At 41.6% G+C, this 24,515-nt stretch overlaps 2 protein-coding genes and 1 pseudogene across 3 annotated transcripts; 1 reads left to right on the top strand and 2 right to left on the bottom strand.

Annotated features, from left to right (window-relative positions):
- Positions 1–2,729: 2,729 nt before the first annotated feature.
- On the bottom strand, positions 2,730–2,861 carry LOC111749524 (U1 spliceosomal RNA; annotated as a pseudogene).
- Positions 2,862–3,086: 225 nt separating this feature from the next.
- On the bottom strand, positions 3,087–7,237 carry LOC100655240 (histone H3.3C-like). The gene has a single exon (XM_023542845.2). The coding sequence runs from the start codon at positions 3,817–3,819 to the stop codon at positions 3,409–3,411; it is 411 nt and encodes a 136-aa protein (XP_023398613.1). The 5' UTR covers positions 3,820–7,237; the 3' UTR covers positions 3,087–3,408.
- A 127-nt stretch (positions 7,238–7,364) lies between these two features.
- On the top strand, positions 7,365–23,277 carry CDCA7 (cell division cycle associated 7). 2 transcript variants are annotated; one of them, XM_003406219.4, is made up of 10 exons: positions 7,365–7,472; positions 10,890–11,012; positions 11,431–11,673; positions 14,122–14,358; positions 14,695–14,772; positions 16,326–16,532; positions 16,905–17,042; positions 17,631–17,780; positions 21,630–21,766; positions 22,086–23,277. In XM_003406219.4, exons 1-10 carry the CDS (start codon positions 7,452–7,454, stop codon positions 22,114–22,116), a joined length of 1,365 nt encoding a protein of 454 aa, XP_003406267.1. In that variant the 5' UTR covers positions 7,365–7,451; the 3' UTR covers positions 22,117–23,277. The 2 variants fall into 2 exon arrangements, with proteins under 2 accessions (XP_003406267.1, XP_003406266.1); XM_003406218.4 differs by lacking the exon at positions 11,431–11,673.
- Positions 23,278–24,515: the final 1,238 nt, after the last annotated feature.

The raw sequence follows: 24,515 nt of genomic DNA, 5'->3' as shown, positions 1-24,515 counted from the left end.
GGACAGAGTAGAACTGCCACTGGTGGATTCGAACTGCTGACCTTTTGATTAGCAGCTGAGTTCTTAATCACTGTACCACCATGGCTCCATGATAGTGAAATGTTATTTTTATTCATTTATTTACTTAAATTGCAATCTTCACACTCTCATAGAAAAGAGTAGCTGTGAATTATAGTGATGCTATAGACTTTTTTTTTATAGACTATAGATGATTTTATCACATTTGCAACCATAATTTTGTCCCCTCTCTGGAAGGTTAGGGGAAGGTTAAAGATGAAGTGGGAGTGTAGCCCTACCTCCTTACTCCCATCAAGGGAGTAAGCACCTCTGGTGAGCTGATTTTGAATTCTATAGGTTTGCAGATTAGGCTCTTCTCTGGGGCCTAATCCATTAATATGTTGCATTTTGTTCACCCCAGAAATTAAAAATCTACACACAATCCCCAAGTGCCCTTTTAGCTAATAGCTAAACTTCCTCTGGGGCATTGGTGGTTCAGTGGGAGAATTCTCGCCTTCCATGCAGGAGACCTGAAGAATCTGGCTAATGTGCCTCATGCACAGCCCCACCCATCTGTCAGTGGAGGCTTGAGTGTTGCAATAACACCGAACAGGTTTCAACGGAGCTTCCATACTAAGACACTAGGAAGAAAGGCCTGGTGACCTACTTCTGAAAATCAGTCAATGAAAACCCTACGGATCACAATGGTCCAGTGTGACCATAGGGATGTTGCGGGACCTAACAGGGTTTAGTTCCATTGCACATGAGGCCCCCATGAGTTGAGGGCTGACTCGGCAGCAGATAACAACAGCAAAACTTCCTCTCTGTGCAACAATTCTCTTTCCAAAGAGCTGCTTAAAGAGAACAAGTCTGAAGATGAAATCAATGGCTGGGATAATGCACAAGTCGGACAATTTAGAATTAATTGCCTATGCAGTTAACACGGATTTTCACTTTTTTTTTGGTACACACCAGTTGTTTCCAGAGAGGAAGATGATCAAGTTAAAAACAAATGAACAACAACAACAAATCCTTAAGGAAAAACAAACAAAAACCTAACCAAGTGCAGATCTTTTTTTAATGTTATGGGAGGGAAAACAAGTAGAGCAGGGTTGTGGATAGTAAGAAGCAGGCAGAGTTATTTTATAGTTAGAATTCAGCTTCTGCAGTGTCGGAATTTAGTAATTAAAGCTTGGCTTTATCTCATCCAAAGTGTTTAATGATGCCTTAATACCGGCAGTTAAGTATTTCACAATGGACAATGCTCATTCATGAAAAACAAATATGTTCCTCTTGCTAAAAGTGGCCAGATTTACATTCATGTTATAATATCCATGTTCCTTTCTCTAATCAGGTATCAGATTTCAGCAAACTGACCTACTCAAAACAATGTTGACACATAATCAAAAGCAAGCATGCCAATATGGTTTGGAGAGCTCCGATTTGTGGGTGAAACTGAGCCAGGTGGTAAGGGGCTGGGCCCTCCCACAGAGTGGTTTCTGGCAGTGGAAGCTTAACTTTAGGCCCTTCAGGTTTCTTGCCTTTGTGCACCCTGAAAGAAGGCACCAGGGAGGTAAATCCATAATTAGGGGATTATTTATAAAAGAGATTTGTGACTTGACAGACTGCAACCTGTGCATCCACAAACGTGGTAAAAACTCTTTCCAGCCCTTTGTCTCCAGCACTTACAGTCTATTCAAGGTCTCTAGTTTACAGAGTTGCTGGGGTTCACGTTACACTCCTCTGAGAGAAGGGTGTGTGGAAGTGAGGGCAGCTGATCTACTGGGACATTAGCATTGTTTTGAAGTCTCATCTAAAAAGGATACATCTTATTGGTTGTTGCACCCTTTGTCCTGAAACCAGGTGTCCCCAGTTCAAGTTGATTTTAGCTCACCTCATTACACAAGTGCTGAGTGCTCAGGACCTTAGTTAGGGTCAAGTTTCCAGCCTAATTATAGAAAATGGAATGCTTTGTGCAGGGTGAATAAAAGCTACAGGACAACACAGGATGATCCTTAATGTTTATAATAGCTCAGGAATTCAAAGCTCTTTAACATGAGACTGGTATTTTAAAAAGTTTTACAGGTTTGAAATTCCACTTACAATTATTTTAGCTGGTAATAAATTTTTACTGCTGCATTTACAGCTGTCATACCAGATGCTGCCTATACATGTCAGGTACATGTTTAGGAAATGTCACTCCTTTTTACCCATTGTTGTGGTCAGGGGCCTCACCCTTCTCTGCACATTCATTGTCCATGCTTATTCATTTTGTGTCTTTCATTCAAAATGAAAATATTTATCAGTATATGATTAACATAGTGACTTAAAGTGTTTATGAGGTACCTAAAATTGCAAGACAACTTTGCATGCCCATTTATAAAAAGGAACCTCTAAAAGAGCTGCAAATTTAACACCACAAATATGTATACCTTGATTTGCAGGACAAATTTTTCAAAGCTTAAAAAATTTAATTGTGAAATGTTTCAGACACCAAAAAAAAAAAGCACAAAAAGTAATATAAGAGATATAAAAATTACCCATATACCCACTTATATTTAACACATTTAACAGTTTGGCATATTTGCTTCACACCAGTTTTGTTTTTAAAGAAAGCATTAATGATGAGGTTGAAGGTCCCACCCCTCCCTCCATCCTCCATCTTTCCCTCCTCAGAGTTAACCTCTATCCTATTCTTCTTGTCTATGGTGTTTTGTTTTTTGTGTGTGTTTGTACCACAAATTATGCAGTAAAGTTTCCCACATTTGGGGAAACCGGCAGGGCACATCCGGAGTGCAACGGATAAGCTTCACCCTGGGAAAATCACCTTCATGATCCTGGTGTATTCCTTGCCAGATAATTATGTGTCCATGTTTTTATACTTTCCCAATTTTTTAAAATAGTTTAATGTACTTTAACAACAAATTTACAGGAACAGCACAGAAGACAGACGACATTAAAAACATGTACTTGTATGTAGACAACTGCGAAAAGTAGAGAGAATGGATGGGATCTACTGTATGATAAAAATGCTACAAATACCATTTAGTTGCTGTCGATAAGAAATTTACTTGTTTTAAAAAAAAAAAATACCTATGCTGGCATTGTCCAGAAAAATTTAACAGGTTTATTTATAACTGTTATAAAGTTGAACTGCTGAAACTTGTTCAATGAAACATTTTGAGTTGCATTAATGCTTTAATTCCCCACATTTATATTAAAAATTCACACACAAATGGAAATAGAAAAGCTGCCGATACTCTCTTTCTGTCCCCTATTTTTCCATTTGCAATCGTATACTTTTAGGTACCTTTTGACCCCGTGGAAAAAAAAAATCTAATGTACAAAACTACCAATAACAGGAAGAAGATAATTTTTTTAAAAAAGAACGTTTCCCATTATAGTGGATTCTTAAGCATGTTCTCCACGTACGTGGCGTGCTAGAGGGATGTCTTTTGGCATAATTGTTACACGTTTGGCGTGGAGAGCACACAAGCTGTTGTCCTCAAAAAGGCCAACCTGGTAGGTCTCACTTGCCTTCTGCAAAGCACCAATAGCTGCGCTCTGGAAACGCAGATCTGTTGTGATGTCCTGAGCAATTTCTTGGACCAGGCGTCGGGAGGGAAGTTTGAGAATCAGAAGTTCAGTGGACTTATGATAACGTCGGATTTCCGGGAGTGCCACAGTACCAGGCTTGTAACGATGAGGTTTCTTCACCCCTCCAGTAGAGGGCGCACTCTTGTGAGTGGCTTTTGTAGCCAGTTGCTTCCTGAGTGCTTTTCCACCGGTTGATTTAAAGGCAGTCAGCCTTGTAGGAGGCATGGTACAGAGACAATACACTTATCCCCCTTCTTTTTCTGGAGCTCTGCTAGCTAGAGGCGGCGCTGGCGCGTTGGAGAGCTCTGGTGGTGAGGCAGTGGCTGTGAACAGTTTTACTTTCCCAATTTTTATGTTTTTTAAATTTGTACCTTACAGATACTTTTGCAGTTTGTTTTCCATTCAACATTGTTAAGATTTAACCACATTGATGCAAGTAAGCTACGCCATTCATCTGAACTACAGTGAATTCCATTGTATGAATGCAAAACCTGTTGCCGTGGAGTTGATTCCGACTCACGGTGACCCCATGTGTTAGAGAACTGCTCCATAGAGTTTACTTGGCCGTAATCTTTACCGAAATAAAGATTATAGTACCAGGCTTTTCCTCCTCAGAGCTGTTGGCTGGGTTGAACCACTAACCTTTAGGTTAGCGGTGGATAGCAAACCACTTGTGCCAATATACCACCATTCTTTTATCTATTCCCTTCTAAAGGACATTTAGGCTATTTCCAAGCTTTTACTATAATACACAATACTATAACAAACCATTCACCCCTTAGGTTCAATTTGCTCTATCCTCAGAACCGTTGTTAGTTTCCATCCAGTGGATTCTGACTCACAGCAGCCCCATGTATGCAGGGTAGAAGTTCTCCACAGGGTTTGTGTGACCTTGGGGAGGCCAGGCCTGTCTTCCGTGGTGCCTCTGGGTGGGTTAGAATAACGAAACTTTCAGCTAGTAGTTGAGTGCTTAACCATTTGTGCCACACAGGGACTCCTTCCAAAATAATATATCTTAAATCTGATCACTTCCTCCCATGCCACAACTACCTCAGCCCAAAGCAATTATTATCTCCTCCCAGACTACTGTAGGAGATTCCAGTGTCTCCAGCTTCCACTCTTGTTCCCCTTTAGTTTACTGTCCATGCAGCCCCTAGAGTCAGATTGTGTCTTTCCTTTCCTCAAAACCCTTTGGTGGCTTCCCATCACACCTGGAATAAAATTCAAAGCTTTTCCCATGGCCAGGGAGGCCCACGTGACCTGGCCCGTCTATCTCTTCCTAGCTCTCTGTAGGTCAGTCACTGTGGGCTTGCTGCCATTCACTGCCTCAGAGCCTTTGAACCAGCTGTTCACTCTGCCTGAAACCAGCCCTTTCCTCATCTTCCAGTGACTTCCTCTCTTACTTTCTTCAGATATCACCTCCCCAGAGAAGACTTTCCTGTTTCTCTTATCTAAATTAGTACCTGTTTCATTTCCTATCCCTTTACCAGGCTTTCAGGACCCCTGACAGCAGGGCTGTTTCCATAAAGATTTACAGCCTTGGAAACCCTATGGGGCAGTTTGTACCCTGTCCTATAGGGTCGCTATGAATTAGAATCGACTAGACAGCGATGGGTGTGGTACCCTGCTTTTGCTTTTCTTTTTAGACATTATCGAACCTTAAATTATCTTGTTTGTTTACTTCTGCTTCTCCACTAGAATATAAACCCCATGGACTTTGTGTAGGCCATACTCAGAATAGTGCTTGGACTAGTAGCAATTCAGCAATCCTTGAGAAAATGAGAGTGCCTCAGTACAGGATTCATTACGCACAATTCTCCAGGACACTACCTCGCAAACTTTGTTAATAGCAAAGCACAGTATGAAATACATTTTATACAGCACAGACACACAGAAGGAAGCACACAAACACACAGTACACTAGTACTCTCAGTATCTTTTTAAAAATTCGATTTCTTTAAAAAAGAAAGAAGAAATTGATTTCTCAGCACGAAAAGCTTTGCTGTAGGGTATATATCTCAAAGTGGTTTTGCTAGGTTTTACTAAATATTTTTGAATAGTTCTTCAAATTTAAAAATATACACTACTAACATCACTACAGGAGTTTCTTCATATCCTTATCAGCACATGATCTTACCAGCATTTAACATTTTTTTCAGTCTGAGTGAAATTGTAGCTCCTTGTTTTAATTTGCAATTTCTTGATTAATGAAAAAACTGATAGGCCAGAGATCTTATTTTTTAAAAATATGTAAACCAAATAGTACTCTAGTATGGCAGGAGGACTAAGAATTTCCTCATCAAAACCTTTTGTTGGCAAAGTGACTTAATCTTCCCCTACTTCATACGTTTTGCAATTCCAAACTATCATATCATTTGGTAGCACAAAATTGTACTCCCAAGGACACAGCAATAAAGACAATTTTAGTTCATTCAACAATCATTTGGTTGTTCATTCATTCATCCAACAAATATTTACTGAGGCTCCTCCTCCCACCCTGAGCCAGGAACTTACCCAGGCGCTGGGCATATCCAGACCAACAGCCTGTCCTGGTGCTTACCTTCCAGACCGTGAGTTCTTTGTCCCTTGCACAGCGGAAATGGGCAGTGTGTTTTAGAAAGACCAGAAGACTCCTTCCAAGTCCCTTCCAATCTTTCAAATACATTGTCTTCGTGCATTTACTTCCCCACAAGTTTTGTTTTTGTAGTCAACACATCTAGAAAAGAACGCAGTACGGCTTGACGCATGCTCCCTTATACAAAGAACTTACTCCCGAGAGAAAGTTTTGAAGTAATGGGGGGAAATGCAAACGTCGATTTCAAGCATTTTTTAAAACTGGAAGATTATAATTAGGGTCTTTTCAAGCAATCCAGTTTCTTTTTTAAAGCAACTTCTTTTTGTCTTTAGTTAAAAGAAAACAAAACAAACTTCACATTTTATTTCATTATTCCGTCAAGGTTTGATTAAAAGAGCGATAAAAAATCTCACGTTCATTCTGATTCAGTTTAATCCTAAATTCTGACGGGAAAGAAGACCGCCAAACCACACTAATACAGTTTTTCGCATCTGCCACAAATTAAACGTTAATTTATCCGATAGGTAAATCTTCACTAACCCTTAGCGGCTTTTTCTAATTTAAAAACCACAAGTCTTATGTAAAACAACAACTCGGCTTTTCTTGCTTTCTGGAAAGAGAGACCAGGATTTAACTCATTTTATTGCTCCCGATAATGGTGTGGTTACCAGATAAGAGGTGCTACACTCAAAGACAGAGAATCTGCTAATAAAGGGCGGAGTTCTGTGCTAGGTACTTTGATTTAAAAAAAATGTAAACCGCATGCAGCAATGAAAGTGCTAAATGCCGAAACGCGTGACCAGCGTCACTCTCCGCTGGTCTCCATTACTCCCCATTCTCCCGTTTTCACTCTCCCTGGCCCAGTGTTCATGCAAATCAGCCTGCCAACCCTGGGGCAATACGAACCACTTTCGCGCCATTCGCTCAGGACCTAACAGCAACATAAAGCGGGTTGTTCCGGCGGTCAAAAAAGCGCCACTTTTTCAAAGCGGATTCTAGGATTCTTCAAGAGTATCAAGTGAACTAAGAAGATCTGGGGGGCGACATTTTTTCTTGGGGTCCAGTGGGTCTAGGCCCCGTCCAGCCGTTACCAGAGCTTGCAGGACCTGCGGCCCAACGCGGGAAAGCTGGGCCCGAGCCCCGCCCCCCTCGGCCCGGGGCGGCGCGCCCCGCCTCCTGCCGCGCGGCTCCGGCTCCTCCAGCTTCGTGCGTCCGTGGCGCGCGCGGCTACTCGTGTGTCTTGGTTCTAGGCGCTCTGCAGCCCTGGGCGCCCGCTGCCGGCATGGACGCAAGCCGCGTGCCGGTGAGAGCTGGGTGTGCGAACCCGAGGGGGCGGACGCGGTGGGCGCTGGACGCGGGCGGGCGGGGGCTGATCCGTCCAACTCCGCAGACGGAGGGATGCTAATCAACCGGTGGTCGTCCGGGGCGTCGCCCATATTCAGGCAAGCCCCAGGTTTTGTGCACCTGGAACTCCTCAGGGCCAGGGGACGTTCCCGACGGCCATGCGCATCCGGCGTGCGGGCGGTTTGGGGACCTTAAACCGTTTGCTGAATTATTGGCAGCACTGGGGAGCCCCGGGCCACATGCGCTCAAGGGACACGTGCGCCGGAGGCAGGACAGGGGCCAGAGGCCCGCCGGGCACTCGTTGTGCCCACGGTTCCGAGCCCGGCCGGTGGGACTCGACAGGGGAGCACCGCTCTCTCTGGGAGTTTGTCCCGCAGTCCGCAGCCCAACCCTTTCCTGCACACAGATTGGGGCCCGTGCGTGGCTCGCCGCGTTTTCCCCCGCGCGCAGTGAGCGGTCCTTTGGGGCTGTCCCCCCCAGCTTTCGCCCCCGCCGCCCCCGCCGTCAGGCGTTTGGAATTTAAAGGTCTCGCAGACCGTCTCTTCAGAGCTTCGGTTGTGCACGTGGGAGGAGGCGTTTCAAGTCTCAGGCAGTGATTAAATGTAATTGAATAGCCTGGTGGTTTAAACCATTTGTCGACCATTTATTTGGTCGTCTTGCATCCCTTCCTGCCTCCCTACCCCCCTGTTATTCGCTGTAGCAAGACGGATGCCCTGAATGTGAAGTTAGTTTTCGCTCTAACGGAAACCGGAACGTAGGGTCGGCCCCGCGGGAGCTTAGAAGAGTGGGGGTTGGGTGCAAAGGAAGAAACGCATACTGAAGATATGTGTAAGCCTGCTTAAAGTAACTCTCGGGTTAGGGACCCATCAGTGGGGTGGCTGGGGGGGGGGGCGTGTTTCAGAGCCGGTCATGCCCTGGTGAAAACAGGCATTGCTATTCAGGAAGAAAGTTTTGTATCTTACATGCCTGCGTTCAGATTTGTGCCACCGTGTGACTTGAGTAATCCATCTCACCTCACTAAGCTGCAGTGTCCTCATTTGTTAAGTGGGGATAATGATAAGGGTAGCACCTTTGTTACACACACACACACACCCGTTAGCTGTTACACACACACACACACACACACACACACCCGTTAGTTGTTACTTGCCTGCCAAAATAGTTGTTGCCCTGTGCTGACTTGTTAAAGCCCAACAGCTTCCAATAGAACACCTTCCCTTGAGGCTGTCCTGGCTTCAGACTGCCTGTAGATTGATGAGTAAATAATGGTAATTCCTGCAGTACTGTAAGGAGCACTGCTGCTGTAGGAGATTCAGGGGACTTTCCCTGCAGCCCTGTGATATTGGGCAATCTGTTTCACCTCCCTCGGGGCTTGAAATTCCTCATCTGGCAAATGGGATCTGAGAACCCTTCAGTTCCTGACTTTGACTGTATTTACAGACAGACTTTTTACTTGGTAGCTCTATTTATGATCACATTTTGTTTCATAAAAGAGCAAAAGACAAAAACTTCCTAAAATAATGAGTGGAGACTATACTTAGGGACATGGGGAGGTTGGGATACCATCATCAAAATAGTTTTATTTGCAAGAGACTGCAATGGCAAAATGTTAGGTGTCTATACCAAACCTGATGCTGTCGAGTTGATTTCGACTCATAGGGACTGTGTAGGACAGAGTAGAACTGCCCCCGCAGGATTGCCAGGTAGTGGCTGGTAGATTTGTACTGCCGACCTTTTGGCTAGCAGCCAAGCTCTTAACCACTGTGCCACCAGGGCACCAACCAAGCCAGTCTTACTTACGGCCATTGAGTTGATTCCAACTCATAGCAACACCATAGGGTTTCCAAGGCTGTAAATGTAAATGTCTGCAGAAGCAGACTGCCACATCTTTCTCCATCGGAGCTGCTGGTGGTTTCAAACCACAGACCTTTGGGTTAGCATAGGTACACATACCAAAACCCTGAAACTTGTTGCCCAAACCTGATGCTGTCAAGTCGATTTGGCCTTATAGTGACCCAATGGGGCAAGGTAGAACTGCCCTCATAGGGTTTCCAAGGATCGGCTGGTGAATTTGAACTGTTGACTTTTTGGCTAGCAGCCAGGCTCTTAACCACTGGGCCACCAGGGCTCCACAGGTGTATATAGAAGATACGTTCTGTTCACCTGACCCTTTAGGTCTTAGCATTACTTGTGGGATCTGTAGAAGGAGTCTCTGGGTGGTGGAAATGGTTAAGTGCTCGCCTCCTAAGCTAAGTGTTGCTGTTCACATTCACCCAGAGGTACCTGGGAAGAAAGCCCTGGCCATCTACTTGCGGAAAAATCAGCCATTGAAAACCCTATGGAGCATGGTTATATTCTGACACAATGTGGCGTAGTCATGGGTCAGAACAGTTTATAGTAGAGCTTGCCCTTTCCATGTGCGTAGGCAGTCAGTTCTCTATCCCATGGCCATATTTAAGAAAATAAAAACAGGAATAATGTAACACTTGAGAAATCTTATATAAAAATGGTAGAAACTGCCATTCTTTGTACATGAGCTTGCCAATTGCATTTCCCAGTGAACAGTGTGGGCTGTGTAATGTTTATGAATGGATGAAGTATTTCATATCTATAAATGATTTGAATTTATGAAGAAACTTCTGAAAGCTTAAACCTTGAACAGCAAAGAAAGCTGAATGTCAGGCCAGGCTATTCCACCTGGGTTTGGAGTGCTGTTTGACCTTTAACTTGGCTCCTTGCGCCATTTGTTCACTGGGTTGATGTATTTGATTTGTAAGGACTCGTGCCGAAATCACTATGCCCCTCCTGATTGGAATGGTGCCTATTTGGAAATCTGCCATCTTGAAGTAGAAGTCCTGCCCATTTTTGTAGTTTGGGAAATTAGCATCACAGTACATAGCTCAAAGCTTACATAAAAAGAACTCATTAGCTTGATTGTGGCTGAAGGAGAAAAATCACTCTACCGTTTTTAAAAATTTCTTTTACTACAGTTTAGTTTTTTTTTGTTTTTTAAAGAAAAGAGGGTCGATTTTAGGAGCTAGCATTAAACCCCGTGGGAGCTCAGTATCATGCTGAGAGCTTGGAGGCTCTGAGGTGGGTAGAGGGTGAAGTTCCACTGATGTTTGAATAAATCGATAAATGTCATTAAAATTTTCTTCCAAAGGGATCCCTTCTTAGGATCTGACCTGGTGTTGAATTTTAAAAAATTTTTTTTTTTAAGCAATCGCAAATCCTCCTTTTTCTATGTAGGTTATATATTAAAATAAAAAAATGAACGTATCTACCCTGTGCTATGAGAACCTGCTGAACTCAAAAATGATGTCTTAGGTACTGCAATAAACATGCCACTTAATAGTATTGCCATTTGCATTTGCAGCAAAAGAACCTCAGAGTAAAGAACTTCAAGAAATTCAGCTATGTGAAGTTGATTTCCATGGAAACCGCGTCATCCTCTGATGACAGTTGTGACAGCTTTGCTTCTGATAATTTTGCAAACACGGTAAGTGCTGCCTGAGAATAAACAGAATTGAGTCTGCAGTGCTTAGAATGGCCACATGCTTTGTGCGTGATTAAAACTGCTTGCTTTCTGCCTACATTTCTATACAGCCGTTATGAAAATACAGCATGCGCTGTAATTTCATTTCACTTTCTGCTGTGGTTCTAGGTAGTAATTGTTGGAGGTAGAATAGCTACTTATTCTATCCTTTTGAAATGTCGCCTAACCTAACATGCCTGATGATTTACCATAACAACTCAGAAATCATTTGTAAATCCCCAAACCACTTTTCTTTGTAACAAAAGCTATTCTCTTGTAGTGCACTTGTAAATGTGATTTGCTCTCTGCACGGTTTATGGAAAATTGGTTCTTGAAAAAGAAAAAAAAAATGCACAATCACATTTATTTATTTATTTTACAGAAACCTAAATTCAGGTCAGATATCAGTGAAGAACTGGCAAATGTTTTTTATGAGGACTCTGATAATGAATCTTTCTGCGGCTTTTCAGAAAGTGAGGTGCAAGATGTATTAGACCATTGTGGATTTTTACAGAAACCCAAACCAAGGCCAAATGTCAGTAAAGAACTGGCCAGTATTTTTCATGCCGACTCTGACGATGAATCATTTTGTGGTTTCTCAGAGAGTGAGATACAAGATGGAATGGTGAGTTTGAGAATTTCACCAATATCAAGAAGTAAGGTGGATGTAGAGGCATGACATGTTATTTGCTTTTAGAGTTTTTTTTTTCTTTTGCTTTTCGTTTTAGTCATGCCAGAAGATTTTACTTTTTTTTAATATTAAGAGTGTCTATGTCTTAAAAACAGTTTTTATTAATATAGTCCTATTTGTAGATGTTGAACGTTTTGTAAGCTCTGAAAATCTTGGAAGCTGGTAAGATAGAATTGACCAACTGGCAGATTTCCGTTATCACAGAAATCCAGCCTCATCAGAGGAAACACATGTGTCCTAAAGATTAGCTACATTCCCGTCTAACTTCAAGTGCCCAGCCCAGTGCCTGGCAGAGCGGGCCCTTGATAAACGTTGGTTCCGTTAATGGATCTGTCCCTGAATCTTGAAAATATGATAATTCCTGTGTAGGAGTCTTGAGTGTGGACAATGACAGTTAGGGCCCTTCTTGCATACACTTTTGCTCCTTGGTTGGCTTTTCCTCTGCTGTTGCTGCATTACCTTTAACAAGCTCTGTCATCCTGCTTAGGCCGCTGCTGCTGCTCCCCAGTCCCACCCTCCCTGGGCACACTGTTTAGTTCAGCTGGCATTTTCTTGTTAAGTAAGACTTTCTCGACAAGGAAGCAGTGCATTGACTTATAGTCAGGTGCATGCTCTTCAACTCAGTGTGGTCTGACACAGGTCCATAGCTTATGGACCACACTTAAGAAACGTTGTTATAAGTGGCAGCACCTGACTGAGGGGTGTTTTACCGCTATCTAACTGTCCATGGTGATGTACTGCTTCTTCTAGTGAGTGACGGTAGGTCTAAATCAGTGCTTACTGGAGATATTGCAGGAGCCCATCTGCAAATCTGGATGTGACCCAGACATTATCTACAGCCTGTATAACTTCTGGACAGTGTTTCAATTCTTTGTAGGTGCTATTATGATGAAAAAAATACAAGCTGACTAAAAGCGTTAGCTCATAGTAATATTTTTTGTCATTTCATAGTCTCTCAATCCATGGGCACTAAAAGTACTAAAAGCTGTTCTGAAAATTTAAGAAATTTTTGAAAGATAAAAATGTGTCTTCTATTTCTGGGACTTTCTAGGTGGTTTTTTTTTTTTTTTTCTTTTTTTCCCCCTCAACCATCACCACAATCAATTTTTGAATATTTTCATCACTCCAGAAAGAAACCCCATGCTCATTAATAGTTATTCCTCATTCCTTCCAACACCACCAGACCTGGCAGCAATGAGCTCACTTTGTCACAGATTTGCCTAATCTGGATTTCCCATATAGAAGAAGTCATGTAATATGTGGTCTTTTTTGTCTGGCTTCTTTCACCTAGCATGTTTTCAAGGTTCCTCCATGTGGTAGCATGTATCAGTACTTCATTCCTTGTTATAGCTGAATGACATCCCATTGTGTGGATATACCACATATTTTTAATCCATTCTGTGATGGACATCTGGGTTGTTTCTACTTTTGGGCTACTATGAAAGCTGCTATGAACATTCATGTACAAGTTTTTCTGTGGGCATATTCTTTTATTTCTGTTGGGTATATACATAGGAGTGGAATTGCTGGGTTATGTATTAACTGTGTTTAAGAAACTGCCAGACTGTTTTCCAAAGTGGCTGCACCATTTTACATTCCTACTAGCAGTGTATGAGGGTTTCAGTTTTCCACATCTTCACCAACACTTGTTATTTGCTGGTGACTGAAACGTTAGCAGTTCAAACATACCACCTGCTGCACGGGAGAAATATGTGACAATTTGTTCCTGTAAAGATTTAAAAAAAAAAAACCAAACCAAAGCCATTGCCTTTGGAAATCCTATGGGGGCAGTTCTACTCTGTCTTTATAGGGTCTCTGTGAGTCAGAATCGACTCAATGGCAATGGGTTTAGTTTTGGAGTTGAGTGAGTGTGAAAGTGGTATTGCATTGTGGTTTTGGTTTACACTTTTCTGGTGGCTAATTTTAATACATTTTTAATGATGTAAACCTATGTTACTTTTAGAATTAGAATTTTTTTTTTAATTTTAAGCTTACAAAAAGTGATTTAGAGAATTTAGACATTTTAATACGGTTTAATACCATGTTTATGGGGTGAGCACATATTTGGTCTCATAGAAGTTCTTTTACAGTACATAAAGGTCTGTTCTAAGAAATTTAAAGGAGAGCCGAGATTTTTCACATTTTAACAAATGGTTCAGAACCAGAGGCCCAGGGGGTATGAAGATGGCTGATAACAATGCTTGGCTTATACTCAGATGGTTGTATTCATATGTAATTCCCGATTTTGTTATCAAGAGCCATCAATGTTCACTTGGAATTTATTTAATGTGTCTTTTGTTGAAAAGGGATTTTGTAGCTATACTGGTGCAGTCTGTCTGCCAATCAACAAGTCATTAACTGCTAAGTTGTGTGATTAACTAGAGACTGCAGGCAGACCCGGAAGGCTGCAGGACCCGCAGTCAGTGCAGACGTTCTGGACCCCTGCGAGTTGCAATGACGTTTCCAACTCGAAATACCAGGACAGCAGCCAAGAAAAAGGCTGTTCCTCCCCAGTCCTCAGAGAATTCTGTGACTGATGCCAGTTCTGATTCAGAAGATGAAAAAGGCATGAATTTTCTGGAGAAAAGGGCTTTAAATATAAAGCAAAACAAAGCAATGGTAGGTATCTGACTGTGACTGTTAGAACTAACTCTTCCCAGCTTTTCTTTAAGGAACTTGTTACTTAAATCTGTGTCCTAAGGATTATTTTCAGTGTAGCTATGAAGTCTTTATGATACGTGCTATGAAATGCATTTGTTTCCTTAAACGGCTTTTTCTATTTTTAGTCTGTTAAAAGTCTTGGTAAGTGCATAGGTGAAATCAGAAACTATTTGACTATGTCAACTTATTATTAAACATAAAACCATTAAATCTGCTAATGTAATTTCCAGAAGTTAGTTGCTCATTTTCAGCAATTATTCTAAACAATCTCTGTTTTATTTCCACCCTTTTTAGCTTGCAAAACTAATGTCAGAATTAGAAAGCTTCCCTGGCTCATTCCCTGGAAGACGTTCCCTACCAGTCCCCAGATCAGTAAGTACAAAGCTTCGTTTGTGTAGTTGTGCTTTGAGCAAATCTAAGGTGGGTATTTTAAAACCCAGTTTCCTTATTTTGTGTAGTCTTACAGACAGATGAAGAGAAAAAAAAGAGGAAACCTAATGGATTTTGAGGAGCTCTTGCTTGTATGGAAACCCTAGTAGTGTAGCGGTTAAGTGCTACAGCTGCTAACCAACAGGTCGGCAGTTAAATCTGCCAGGCAGTCCTTGGAAACTCTATGGGGCTGTTCTACCCTGTCCTATAGGGTCACTAGGAGTTGGAATCGTCTCAACGGTAGTGGGTTTTGAGGGTGTGCTTGCTTGTATCTTTGGCATTTGTGATTTCTCTCTGCTGTGCTGCCATAGCACTTAAACCCCTTTTGATTGGTTATTTTTCTCCTTCCCAGCTGGATTAAGCTCTTCAAAGGAAGGGAATGAGAATTGGGAAAAAATTTTTTTTCTATATCCAATCACATTCCTCTTGCTTGGTACATGAGTATCTTAGTCATCTAGTGCTGCTGTAACAGAAATACCGCAGAGTGGATGGCTGTAACAAAGTTTATTTCCTCAACATAAAGTAGGCTAAAAGTCCAAATTGAGGGCATCAGCTCCGGGGAAGGCTTTCTCTCTCTGTCAGCCTTCTCATCAATCTTACCACGAACTAGGAGCTTCTCCATGAAGGGACCCCAGGTCACGCTGTGCTCCTGGCACTGGCTTCTTGGTGGTATGAGGCTCCCCTGTCTCTCTGCTTGCTTCTCTCTTTTGTATCTCAAGAGATTGCCTCAAGACACAATCCAGTCTTTGTAGACTGAGTTCTGCCTCACTAACACCTACTGCTGCCCATCCTCCCTCATTAACATACAAGAGGCAGGATTTACAACACATAGGAAAATCACAAAATGGAGGACAACCCTACAATACTGGGAATCATAGCCTAATCAAGTTGACATATATTTTGGGGGGACATAATTCAATCCATGACAATGAGCAATAGATTTTTTTTTTAATCTAAGAATGAGGAAAAAATGAATTTCTTAACCAAGGCATTGCCTAATATCATATCTGGTTGAATCCTGAGAAAGTAAGGTAGTGTAACTCAGGGGAATTTGGTGTATCTGGTGCAGTGTAAAGGAAAAGACTTCCTTTCTTTACCCTTCTTGGAGGGAGGGAGGGAGGCAGGCAGGCAGGCAGGCAATACATGTATTTCTCTGTTTTGCAAGAGAGAAACAGCATGTTTCAAGGCTCAAGAGATGTCACAGAAAAGTTTTTTGGAAAAAGATCAGTTTTTATATCTCTATTTAGTAGAAGGATAAACAGTTCTTCTCTCAATCTGAGGGAAACTAGACCTGGCATTACCAAAACAAATTCACAGTGGCTGGAGAGATTTTGGATTCATGTTTCATACATTATGGAAAGGGCAAAGACAATTGGGAAGTGCAGCTTTCTTTTACTTGAAAGAAAACATTCTTAAAGGAAAAAGTGTGGATTTCCAAAGGTGCCACTTCTCTCCACTCTGGAATAAATGGGCTCCATGATATGTGTTTTGTTCAGCAGTCAAAGACACCCCGAAGACGCACATTCCCAGGTGTGGCTTCCAGGAGAAACCCTGAACGGAGAGCTCGTCCTCTTACCAGGTCGAGGTCACGGATTCTGGGGTTCCCTGGTGCTCTGCCCACAGAGGAGGAGGAGGAGGAGGAAGAGGAGGAGGACAAGTACTTGTTGGTGAGAAAGAGGAAGGTTATGGATGACTACATGAACGTGAGTTCTTTACATTTGTACTTGGTCTGTTTTTCATCTTCTGCAGGCCAGGATCAGACACACAACACAGATCAACACACGCAGCCTCAGTACCAAGTGATCCCTGTGAAACACGTTTCTTGAACTGTTTACAATTGTTGATCACGTAAACTTACTTGATTTTGTTACCGGGTGACGGGGTCAGAGTTTTCTTACTTGTAAGAATTGTTTCCATGATGTTCTCCAGTGATGCTTGTAATAAACTTAGGATTTGCCCCCTTTCCATAAGCTCTGAGAGATATCCAGGTTGAATTCTCTGTGAAGAAATTACATATTGGACATATAGGTTCAAAGTTGAGGAGAGCCAGTAAGGACACGCTTCTTGTTGTGCAGGAAGATGACTTGCCCAGAAATCGTCGCCCAGGGCCCATGACCCTTCCACATGTAATCCGCCCAGTGGACGAAATTACAGAGGAAGAGTTGGAGAACATCTGCAGCAACTCCCGAGAGAAGATATATAACCGCTCGTTGGTAAGAGCCTCTAATTGTGTCTGGACATGTAAACGTCTGTGAGAGGGGGAGGAGAGCTTTTAATGTTCCCTAGAGTTTTGCTGGTACTCTAAAGGTCTTAGCATACGAGGTGCGTGCCTGTGCTTTTTTCTTTTTCATACAATGAAAGAGTTTTACAGTATCCCTGAGATTTAGTCCTCTTTTCACTTGAATTATTTGCTTAGCAAGTCTACAGTGATGTAATCTTTTCTCTTAATTTAGAAACTGGTTAATTCAACATCTATTGCTTATGTATCTATTATTATGTGTGTCTGCGTAGCTAGGTGCTAAGGATATGGTGGTATGCTAAAGATAAGGATGAATTTGAACAGTTATTTTTGGCATTGACAAAATCTCTTATTGAAAACAAGATTTTGATAATATTAGCTTTTAAGTCTATGAATTGATCAGTGTCACCATGCTTGAGATAACTTTTTATGCCCAGGCACATCTACCTGTGTATGTAGACATGAAATAAGATTCAAAGGCAAAATCTGAGATTCCGTTACAAATGACATTCTTTAAATATGCCGTGGTTTTTTTTTTTTTTTCCTCATTTGCTTCTTCTAGGGATCTACTTGTCATCAGTGTCGCCAGAAAACTATTGATACCAAAACAAATTGCAGAAACCCAGAGTGTTGGGGCGTTCGAGGCCAGTTCTGTGGCCCCTGCCTTCGAAACCGTTATGGTGAAGAAGTCAAGGACGCCCTACTGGATCCTGTAGGTGCCTTGGAGGGAATGGTCCTTTGAGCTGGTCAGCCACGAGCTGATCAGGCCAGAAAGAAGACACATCACACACACCAGGGATTCACCTTCTTTTTAAACCCGCTGGCACTATTCTGGTTTAGGAATGAGGTTTTTAACTTATGGTACCACAGTTACATTTTTGCTTAACTACTTCAGTGTTTAGGTGGCTATAATAATTTCCCCTTTTATACTGACTTCTGAAATACATAGTAAATAGCTCTAATTTTGACCCTTTGGACCTGTAAAGTAGATGGTTCCTCTAAATTTATTTTTTCAATGAAACACAGACTTGCTATAGTTCTTTTTACATTAAAAAAAAGAACTATAGCAATTTTTTTTTTTTTAAATGTTCTTTTTACATTAAGATAGTGTTAAGTGCTCAACTTGAAGAAAGATGGATGGCCACCTGTGATGAAGTAAGTCCACAGTGGCCACGGTTGCTTTCATGCTTAAAATAAATGATTTTTGTCGTAGATCATTCTACAATCCAAACTTACAACATTCGAAGGCCTGTTGTGGGCAAAGTGTGCTGCTAAGTTTTGTAGACTCAGGTGGATCCTGTTCTCAATCTATCGTAATTAGCTTATTTGTTTTTCTTACTATAAACTCTTATTTATAGAATGGCTCCCCTAGCCCCCCAAAAGTTTGAGGAGACTAGAAATGGTAGTATTATCATGCTTACTGGGCTTTAAAGTTTTTTGGTACTCTTTTTTCCCTCCAAGGAGATACTGAGAATGCTGGTCTGGTCTTAACTGTCTTCATTTAGAAAAGTAGATAAGGAACAAGACAGACTTTATTCCTACTTAATTAAGTGTGTGGCTGCTCTCTTGCTGTGTTTGACTTGCCCAAGGAGAAATTGGTGTACCATGGCTGATTGGAAGTCAGAAGTCCTTGCCTTGTGCTTCAAATCATTCTCAGATCAGTCCAGTTGAGTCAACTCTTAAGGATACGACAGGAGTGGTGACGGGATGATCCTTTATGGAGAAGTAAAGCACATATAAGGAGAAACCATTGGGATTCAATTAAACCTTTGCAGAAAGCAGTTAATAATTACTGATGTTCCATTCGTATTTTTTAACTTATAAAAATTTTCAAATACACTTAATAGTATAGAAAGTACAATAAATCCCCAAGAATCCATAGATAGGTTTAAAATTATTTATATGTGAATCCTGGTGGCGTAGTGGGTAAGTGCTACGGCTGCTAACCAAGAGGTCAGCAGTTCGTAATCCGCCAGGCGCTCCTTGGAAACTCTATGGTGCAGTTCCACTCTGTCCTATAGGGTCACTATGAGTCGGAATCGACTCGACAGCAGTAGGTTTGGTTTGGTTTGGTTTTTTATTCTTGCTTTATGATTTTTTTATGCTGTTTTAGATTGAGTAACACACATGATGATATCCAGTCTTAAATATTTCAGTATTTATCTCTTTAAAAAAGAGCAAATTGTAACATAGTTACAAAACCATTTTCATGATAATATAGTAACTACTCTGTTCAGGTTTTTCCCAGCTGTCCCGAAACATCTTCCATATAGTCGGAGTTTTTTTTTTTAATTCTGCTTTAGGTGAAGGTTTATAGAGCAAATTATTTTCTCATTAAACAATTAATACACATATTGTTTTGTGACATTGGTTGCCAGCCCTGTGGCATGTCAGCATTGTCCCCCTTCTCGACCTTGGGTTCCCCATTTCCATTCTTCCGGCTTTCCTGTCTCCCCCTGCCTTCTCATCCTTGGCCCTGGGCTGGCATGCCCATTTAGTCTCGTATGCATGGTAGAGCTACATGTATTATTTGTTTTATGGACCTGAATAATCTTGGGCTGAAGGGTGAACCTCAGGAGTGACTTCAGTCCTGAGTTGAAAGGGTGTCCAGGGTCCATACTCTCGGGTTTCTCCAATCTCTGTCAGATCAGTAAGTCTGGTCTTTTTTTTTTCTTTTTCTGTGAGTTTGAATTTTCTACATTTTTCTCCAGCTCTGTCCGGGACGCTCTATTATGATCCCTGTCAAAGCAGTCAGTGGTGGTAGCTGGGTATCATCTAGTTGTGCTGGGTTCAGTCTGGTGGAGGCTATGGTAGTTGTGGTCCATTAGTCCTTTGGACTAATCTTTCCCTTGTATTTTTGGTTTTCTTCATTCTCCCTTGCTCCAGACAGAGTGGGACCGGTAGACGTATCTTAGATGGCCGTTCTATACAGTTGGTTTGTTCAGGCCAGAAACCAAACAAGGTCCCTACATTGCATTCAATTGTTTTAGTCTAGAACAGTTAACACCTTCCCTTCCTTTCTTCCCCCATGCTTTTGACTTGTTGAAGAGACTGGATCAGTTGTCTTGTAGCATGTTACATCATCTGTGCTTGTCTTTTTGTTCCTCACGGTGTTGTTTACCTTGTTCCTCTATTCCCTGTCTTTTCGGTAAGGTTTGATCCCAAGGCCTACTTAGGCTTGGGTTACATATTGCTGATATGAAGTACTTTGTATTGCTTCACACCCAGATGCAGAAAAAGTCTCATTGTTGTCTTTGTATTTTTGTTTAGTACTCGGATTCAGAAACTTGCTGTGGTTTTAAGTTTGTCCATGGCCTGCTTGCCTTATGTATAGTAGGAGAGAAAATATTTCAGGATAGGACCTTTGGTCCTGTGGAGGGACCCGTTCCTTGTCAGCCAGTGTGCCTTGTCTAAGCTTTTAAGGACTCTGGAGAATGGCAAAGAATTACAGCTGTCAGTGTTAACGTGGTATTCATTTCAAGGGAGGGAGATTAATTCATGGCATTTGTGTTGAATAGGCTGAGCACCCCGCCCTGAGTGCTTGGGACTGTAGTTGCTGTGTAAGTTCCTCTGCTGGATTTCCTAAGGAAACATTAGGAAGTGCTGTGATTTTTATATCCACCAAAACCCTAATCGCAATCAATGATACCCACCTTAGAGTTTGAAAAGGAGTTGATAAGTGGGGGAAACGAGAATTTAATATAATTGTGTCATCCCCTCCCCATTTCTTTTTGGTGATAATATGCACAGCCGAACACGTCCATTAACAGTTTCTACATGTAAAGTTCAGTGATATTGGTTACATTGTCCACATTGTGTTGTCATTCCCACTATCTCTTCCCAAATTATTCACCACCGTTAATTTAGACTAGCTGCCCCCTAAGCTTCTCATCTGTGCTTTAGAGTTACTGTTGTCAATTCAATCTCGTATGTATAATTAAAAAGAGTGCAGCCCTCAAGGCAAACAATCTTTACTAATTGAGCTGACCTGTTGCTTGGTTTAAGGATGACTTTAGGGGATGCTTTGGTTCAAGGTTTAAAGATTTATCTCAGGATAATAGATTTGGGGGCTTCTCCAGACCCAGTGTGTCCAGAAAGTCTGGATTCCATAAAAATTTGAAATTCTGTTCCACATTTCCCCTCTTGATCAGTATCCATGTATTGAATCCTTGATCAAAACCTTCTGTAGTGGCAACCAGGGACCATCATCCAATTCTGGTCTCATGGCAAAGGAGGCAAGTTGCTCATGGAGGCAAGTATCCACACATTCCATTTCCTCTTCTGATTCTGGATTCACCTTCTGCTTCTGCTGTTCCAGGTGACTAGAGACTAGTTGTGTCTTAGATGGTCACTGGCAAGCTTTTAAGACCCCAGGCACTACACAAGGAACTAGGCGGTAGGACAGAAACTCTAAAAAACAATATGAGGCCAATTGACTGGACTGTCCCACAAAACTAGGGCCCTAAACCTTAGAACCAAGAATACTGATCCCAAGAAGTTGTTTTATTGTTTGTAAGTAGTATCAGCAGCTTAATTGTACCTTTCTACAATTCTCCTTCAGAACTGGCACTGTCCGCCTTGTCGTGGAATTTGTAACTGCAGCTTCTGTAGGCAGCGTGACGGACGGTGTGCAACTGGGGTCCTGGTGTATTTGGCCAAATACCACGGCTTTGGGAATGTGCATGCTTACTTGAAAAGGTAATGGTGGCTGCTTTTTTTCTCCCTTCTACGCCTGAATCTTTATTTATTTATGTGTCTTAATAAAAAGATGATAGAAGTCAGAATAGTGGTTGTCTCTAGGACAGGGAAGGGGGAGGGAGCATAGTGAGAGCCATTTGGAGTGTTGGACATGTTTTCTCTCTCGATCTGAATTGTGGTTACCCAGCTATACATATACGTACAAATTCGAGATTTGTTATAACTCAATAAAAACGGTTTTTGAAAAGCAAATTAAGCTTTCAAAAGAGAATTCTTAGGTGGAAAACCATATCCTAACATATTCCCTTTTCTCTCACAGTCTGAAACAGGAGTTTGAAATGCGAGCATAATATCTGAAAGATTCACTACTTGCCTTGTACTTCTCAGTCTCCTTGGTAAACTTATCAATTTTGTCAGCCGATTGAAACCCCAGTAAAGAATTTTGGTGTTCATTCTATGACAGGAAACTCAAATCAAGTTAATCTCAGATATACATGTGTTTTGGAGCCATCACAGGTATACATTGCTGGCCATACTTTGCTCTTCTACAGTTTCTTCTGTGCCCCCGCACCCCTGGCCTCATTCCTTTTTTTTTCCAATGGTCCTCTCCCACCACTTATTTTCTGAACTCTTTTAAAATGGCAGTTATGTGAAAGTATGTTTAATTGGGGAGCCCTGGTGCCACAGTGGTTAAGTACTCGGCTGCTAACCAAAAGGTTGGCGGTTTGAACCCACCAGCTGCTCTGCGGGAGAAAGATGTGTCTGTCTGCTTCCGTAAAGATTTAATTGGTGTTGAAATAACCCTGCAATCCACCCATAAAACCAAGCACTTAGAACAAAGTAGTAGTGTTAACTAACAAAATCTATGAAGTTCAGTAGAATAGCCTTCTTAGCTGTTTACATGAAAGCAACGTGTGATTTTGTGTTCATGATCCAAAGGTTTGTGGGCAATGATACACTTAAAATCATCATAGGGAACTCATCCTCGGAAATTAGTGGTGAAGCTTCAGGAGTAGGCTCATTTGAAATTCTTGGTATAAAACTTCAGTATAATTTTAGTTTACCAAGTTTATTGCAGTTCCTACATAACGTATTTCAATGTAGGTCTTGGACCATTTTATATGCAAACTAATACTAGTCTACAGTGCTTTGACATTTTTGCTTTCTTGAGGAACATAGCAACTGGGCATAGTGTTCAGATTCAGGTTTTAAGTGCATTTACAGCAACGAGAAGTGCCTTTTGGAGATGGGTGACTTTCACTGGTTTGTTAGCTTGACAACTGTCAGTTTAGTTTGTGGGCAGTATTTTTTTTTTGTTTGTTTGCATTAATCAAATCATTTGATACAGGTGGAATCTAAGTGCTTGTGTGTCCCCTTTACTTTGTTGTTGTGTCTGTTGAGTGTTTGATGCATAATTGGACTTTGAATCAATAACTGTAAATAGAGCTTTCGATCTGTAATGCTTTTTTTATACAAAGGTTTTTATTTTAATAATAAAATGTTTTGTTCTAGCTTGTCTGCCTTTTTTTTCTTTTGATGCTCAATCTTGCTGCACTTAATTATTCTCTCCTATTTAAATAAAACACCCTTTCTGCCTTCCTGTTGTTGTTCGCTACCATTGAAATGGCCCTCAACTCATGGGGACCCCACAGCGGGATCCGTAGGGTTTTCGTTGGCTGATTTTCAGAAGAAGATCAACAGGCCTTTCTTCCTAGTCTGTCTCTTAGTCTGAAAGCTCTGCTGAAACCTGTTCAGATTCATAGCAACACACGAGCCTGCATTGACAGACAAGTGGTGGCTACGCTTGAGGTGCATTGGCCACGAATGGAATCCAGGACTCCCATGTGGAAGGCTAGAATTCTACTACTGAACCATCACTGCCCTCTTCTGCCTTTCTGGAGCCTCCCTTTTGGCTTAAGTTTGTAAATGCCAAGGGCCAGCTCTTGAACAGGGCCTGACTTAGTGATATGATCAGAAAATCGACTAAGATAGCTACTTTGCCTGATAGAGAACAATACATGCCCCGTGAAGTTTTACAGTGTTGTTTTCCTTTACCATTTGCCAACCCAGGAACTAACAGCGATTTTGCAATACTTGCTTTGCTTCTATTACACATTCAAATATTAAGTGTGTGCTATGCCTTGAGTCTTGAGGCTTATCTCAGGACTGAGAATCATAAGACCCAAAAGTCATAGTCTAAGAGCTCTCAAACCCAGTTTTTTAGACCAGGGTTAGGCAAACTAGCCTTGAGGCCAGATCTCACTGCAACCTATTAGGTATGGCACATGAACTAAGTACGCTGGTTTTCTTTTTTACATTTTTAAAGAGTTGTTGGAAGTATGTGACCATGTGGCCCACCTAACTTTTACAGAAGTTAGCTGAATCTTGCTCTAGACTTACCTGAGAAACCATATTTACCAAACACATTTGTAGGAAGACCTAAAAAACACCCATTGCCATCAGATTGATTCCTTCTCATAGCAACCTCCTAGGACTGGGTAGAACTGTCCCATAGGGTTTCCCAGGAGTGGCTGTTGGATTTGAACTGCTGACCTGGTTAGTAGCCATAGCTCTTAACCACTTCACCACCAGGGCTCCTGGCAAAAAGACCAAACTCAATTTGTACAATGGTTTTTCTGTGTGGAGAGCCAAAAAGAAATTTAAAAATTTCCCCATAAATCATTGGAATGTTAAGTACCCAAATTGTAATCCAACTCTTTTAGGTATCTAATTGAGAAGCTTAAGTTTT

The sequence above is a fragment of the Loxodonta africana genome, chromosome 6 (genome assembly GCF_030014295.1).
Source record: "Loxodonta africana isolate mLoxAfr1 chromosome 6, mLoxAfr1.hap2, whole genome shotgun sequence".
Taxonomy (NCBI): domain Eukaryota; kingdom Metazoa; phylum Chordata; class Mammalia; order Proboscidea; family Elephantidae; genus Loxodonta; species Loxodonta africana.
The sequence above is the reverse complement of the archived record's forward strand: the minus strand, read 5'-3'. Positions and strand labels throughout refer to the sequence as shown.

Excerpts from the sequence above, each read along its gene's own strand:
- CDCA7 (XM_003406219.4), top strand. The coding sequence starts at position 7,452 with ATGGACGCAAGCCGCGTGCCG. Across the intron at positions 16,533-16,904 it reads TTATGGATGACTACATGAAC|GAAGATGACTTGCCCAGAAA; the intron begins GTGAGTTCTTTA and ends CTTGTTGTGCAG. Across the intron at positions 17,781-21,629 it reads AGGACGCCCTACTGGATCCT|AACTGGCACTGTCCGCCTTG; the intron begins GTAGGTGCCTTG and ends ATTCTCCTTCAG.
- LOC100655240 (XM_023542845.2), bottom strand. The coding sequence starts at position 3,819 with ATGCCTCCTACAAGGCTGACTGCCTTTAAATCAACCGGTGGAAAAGCA.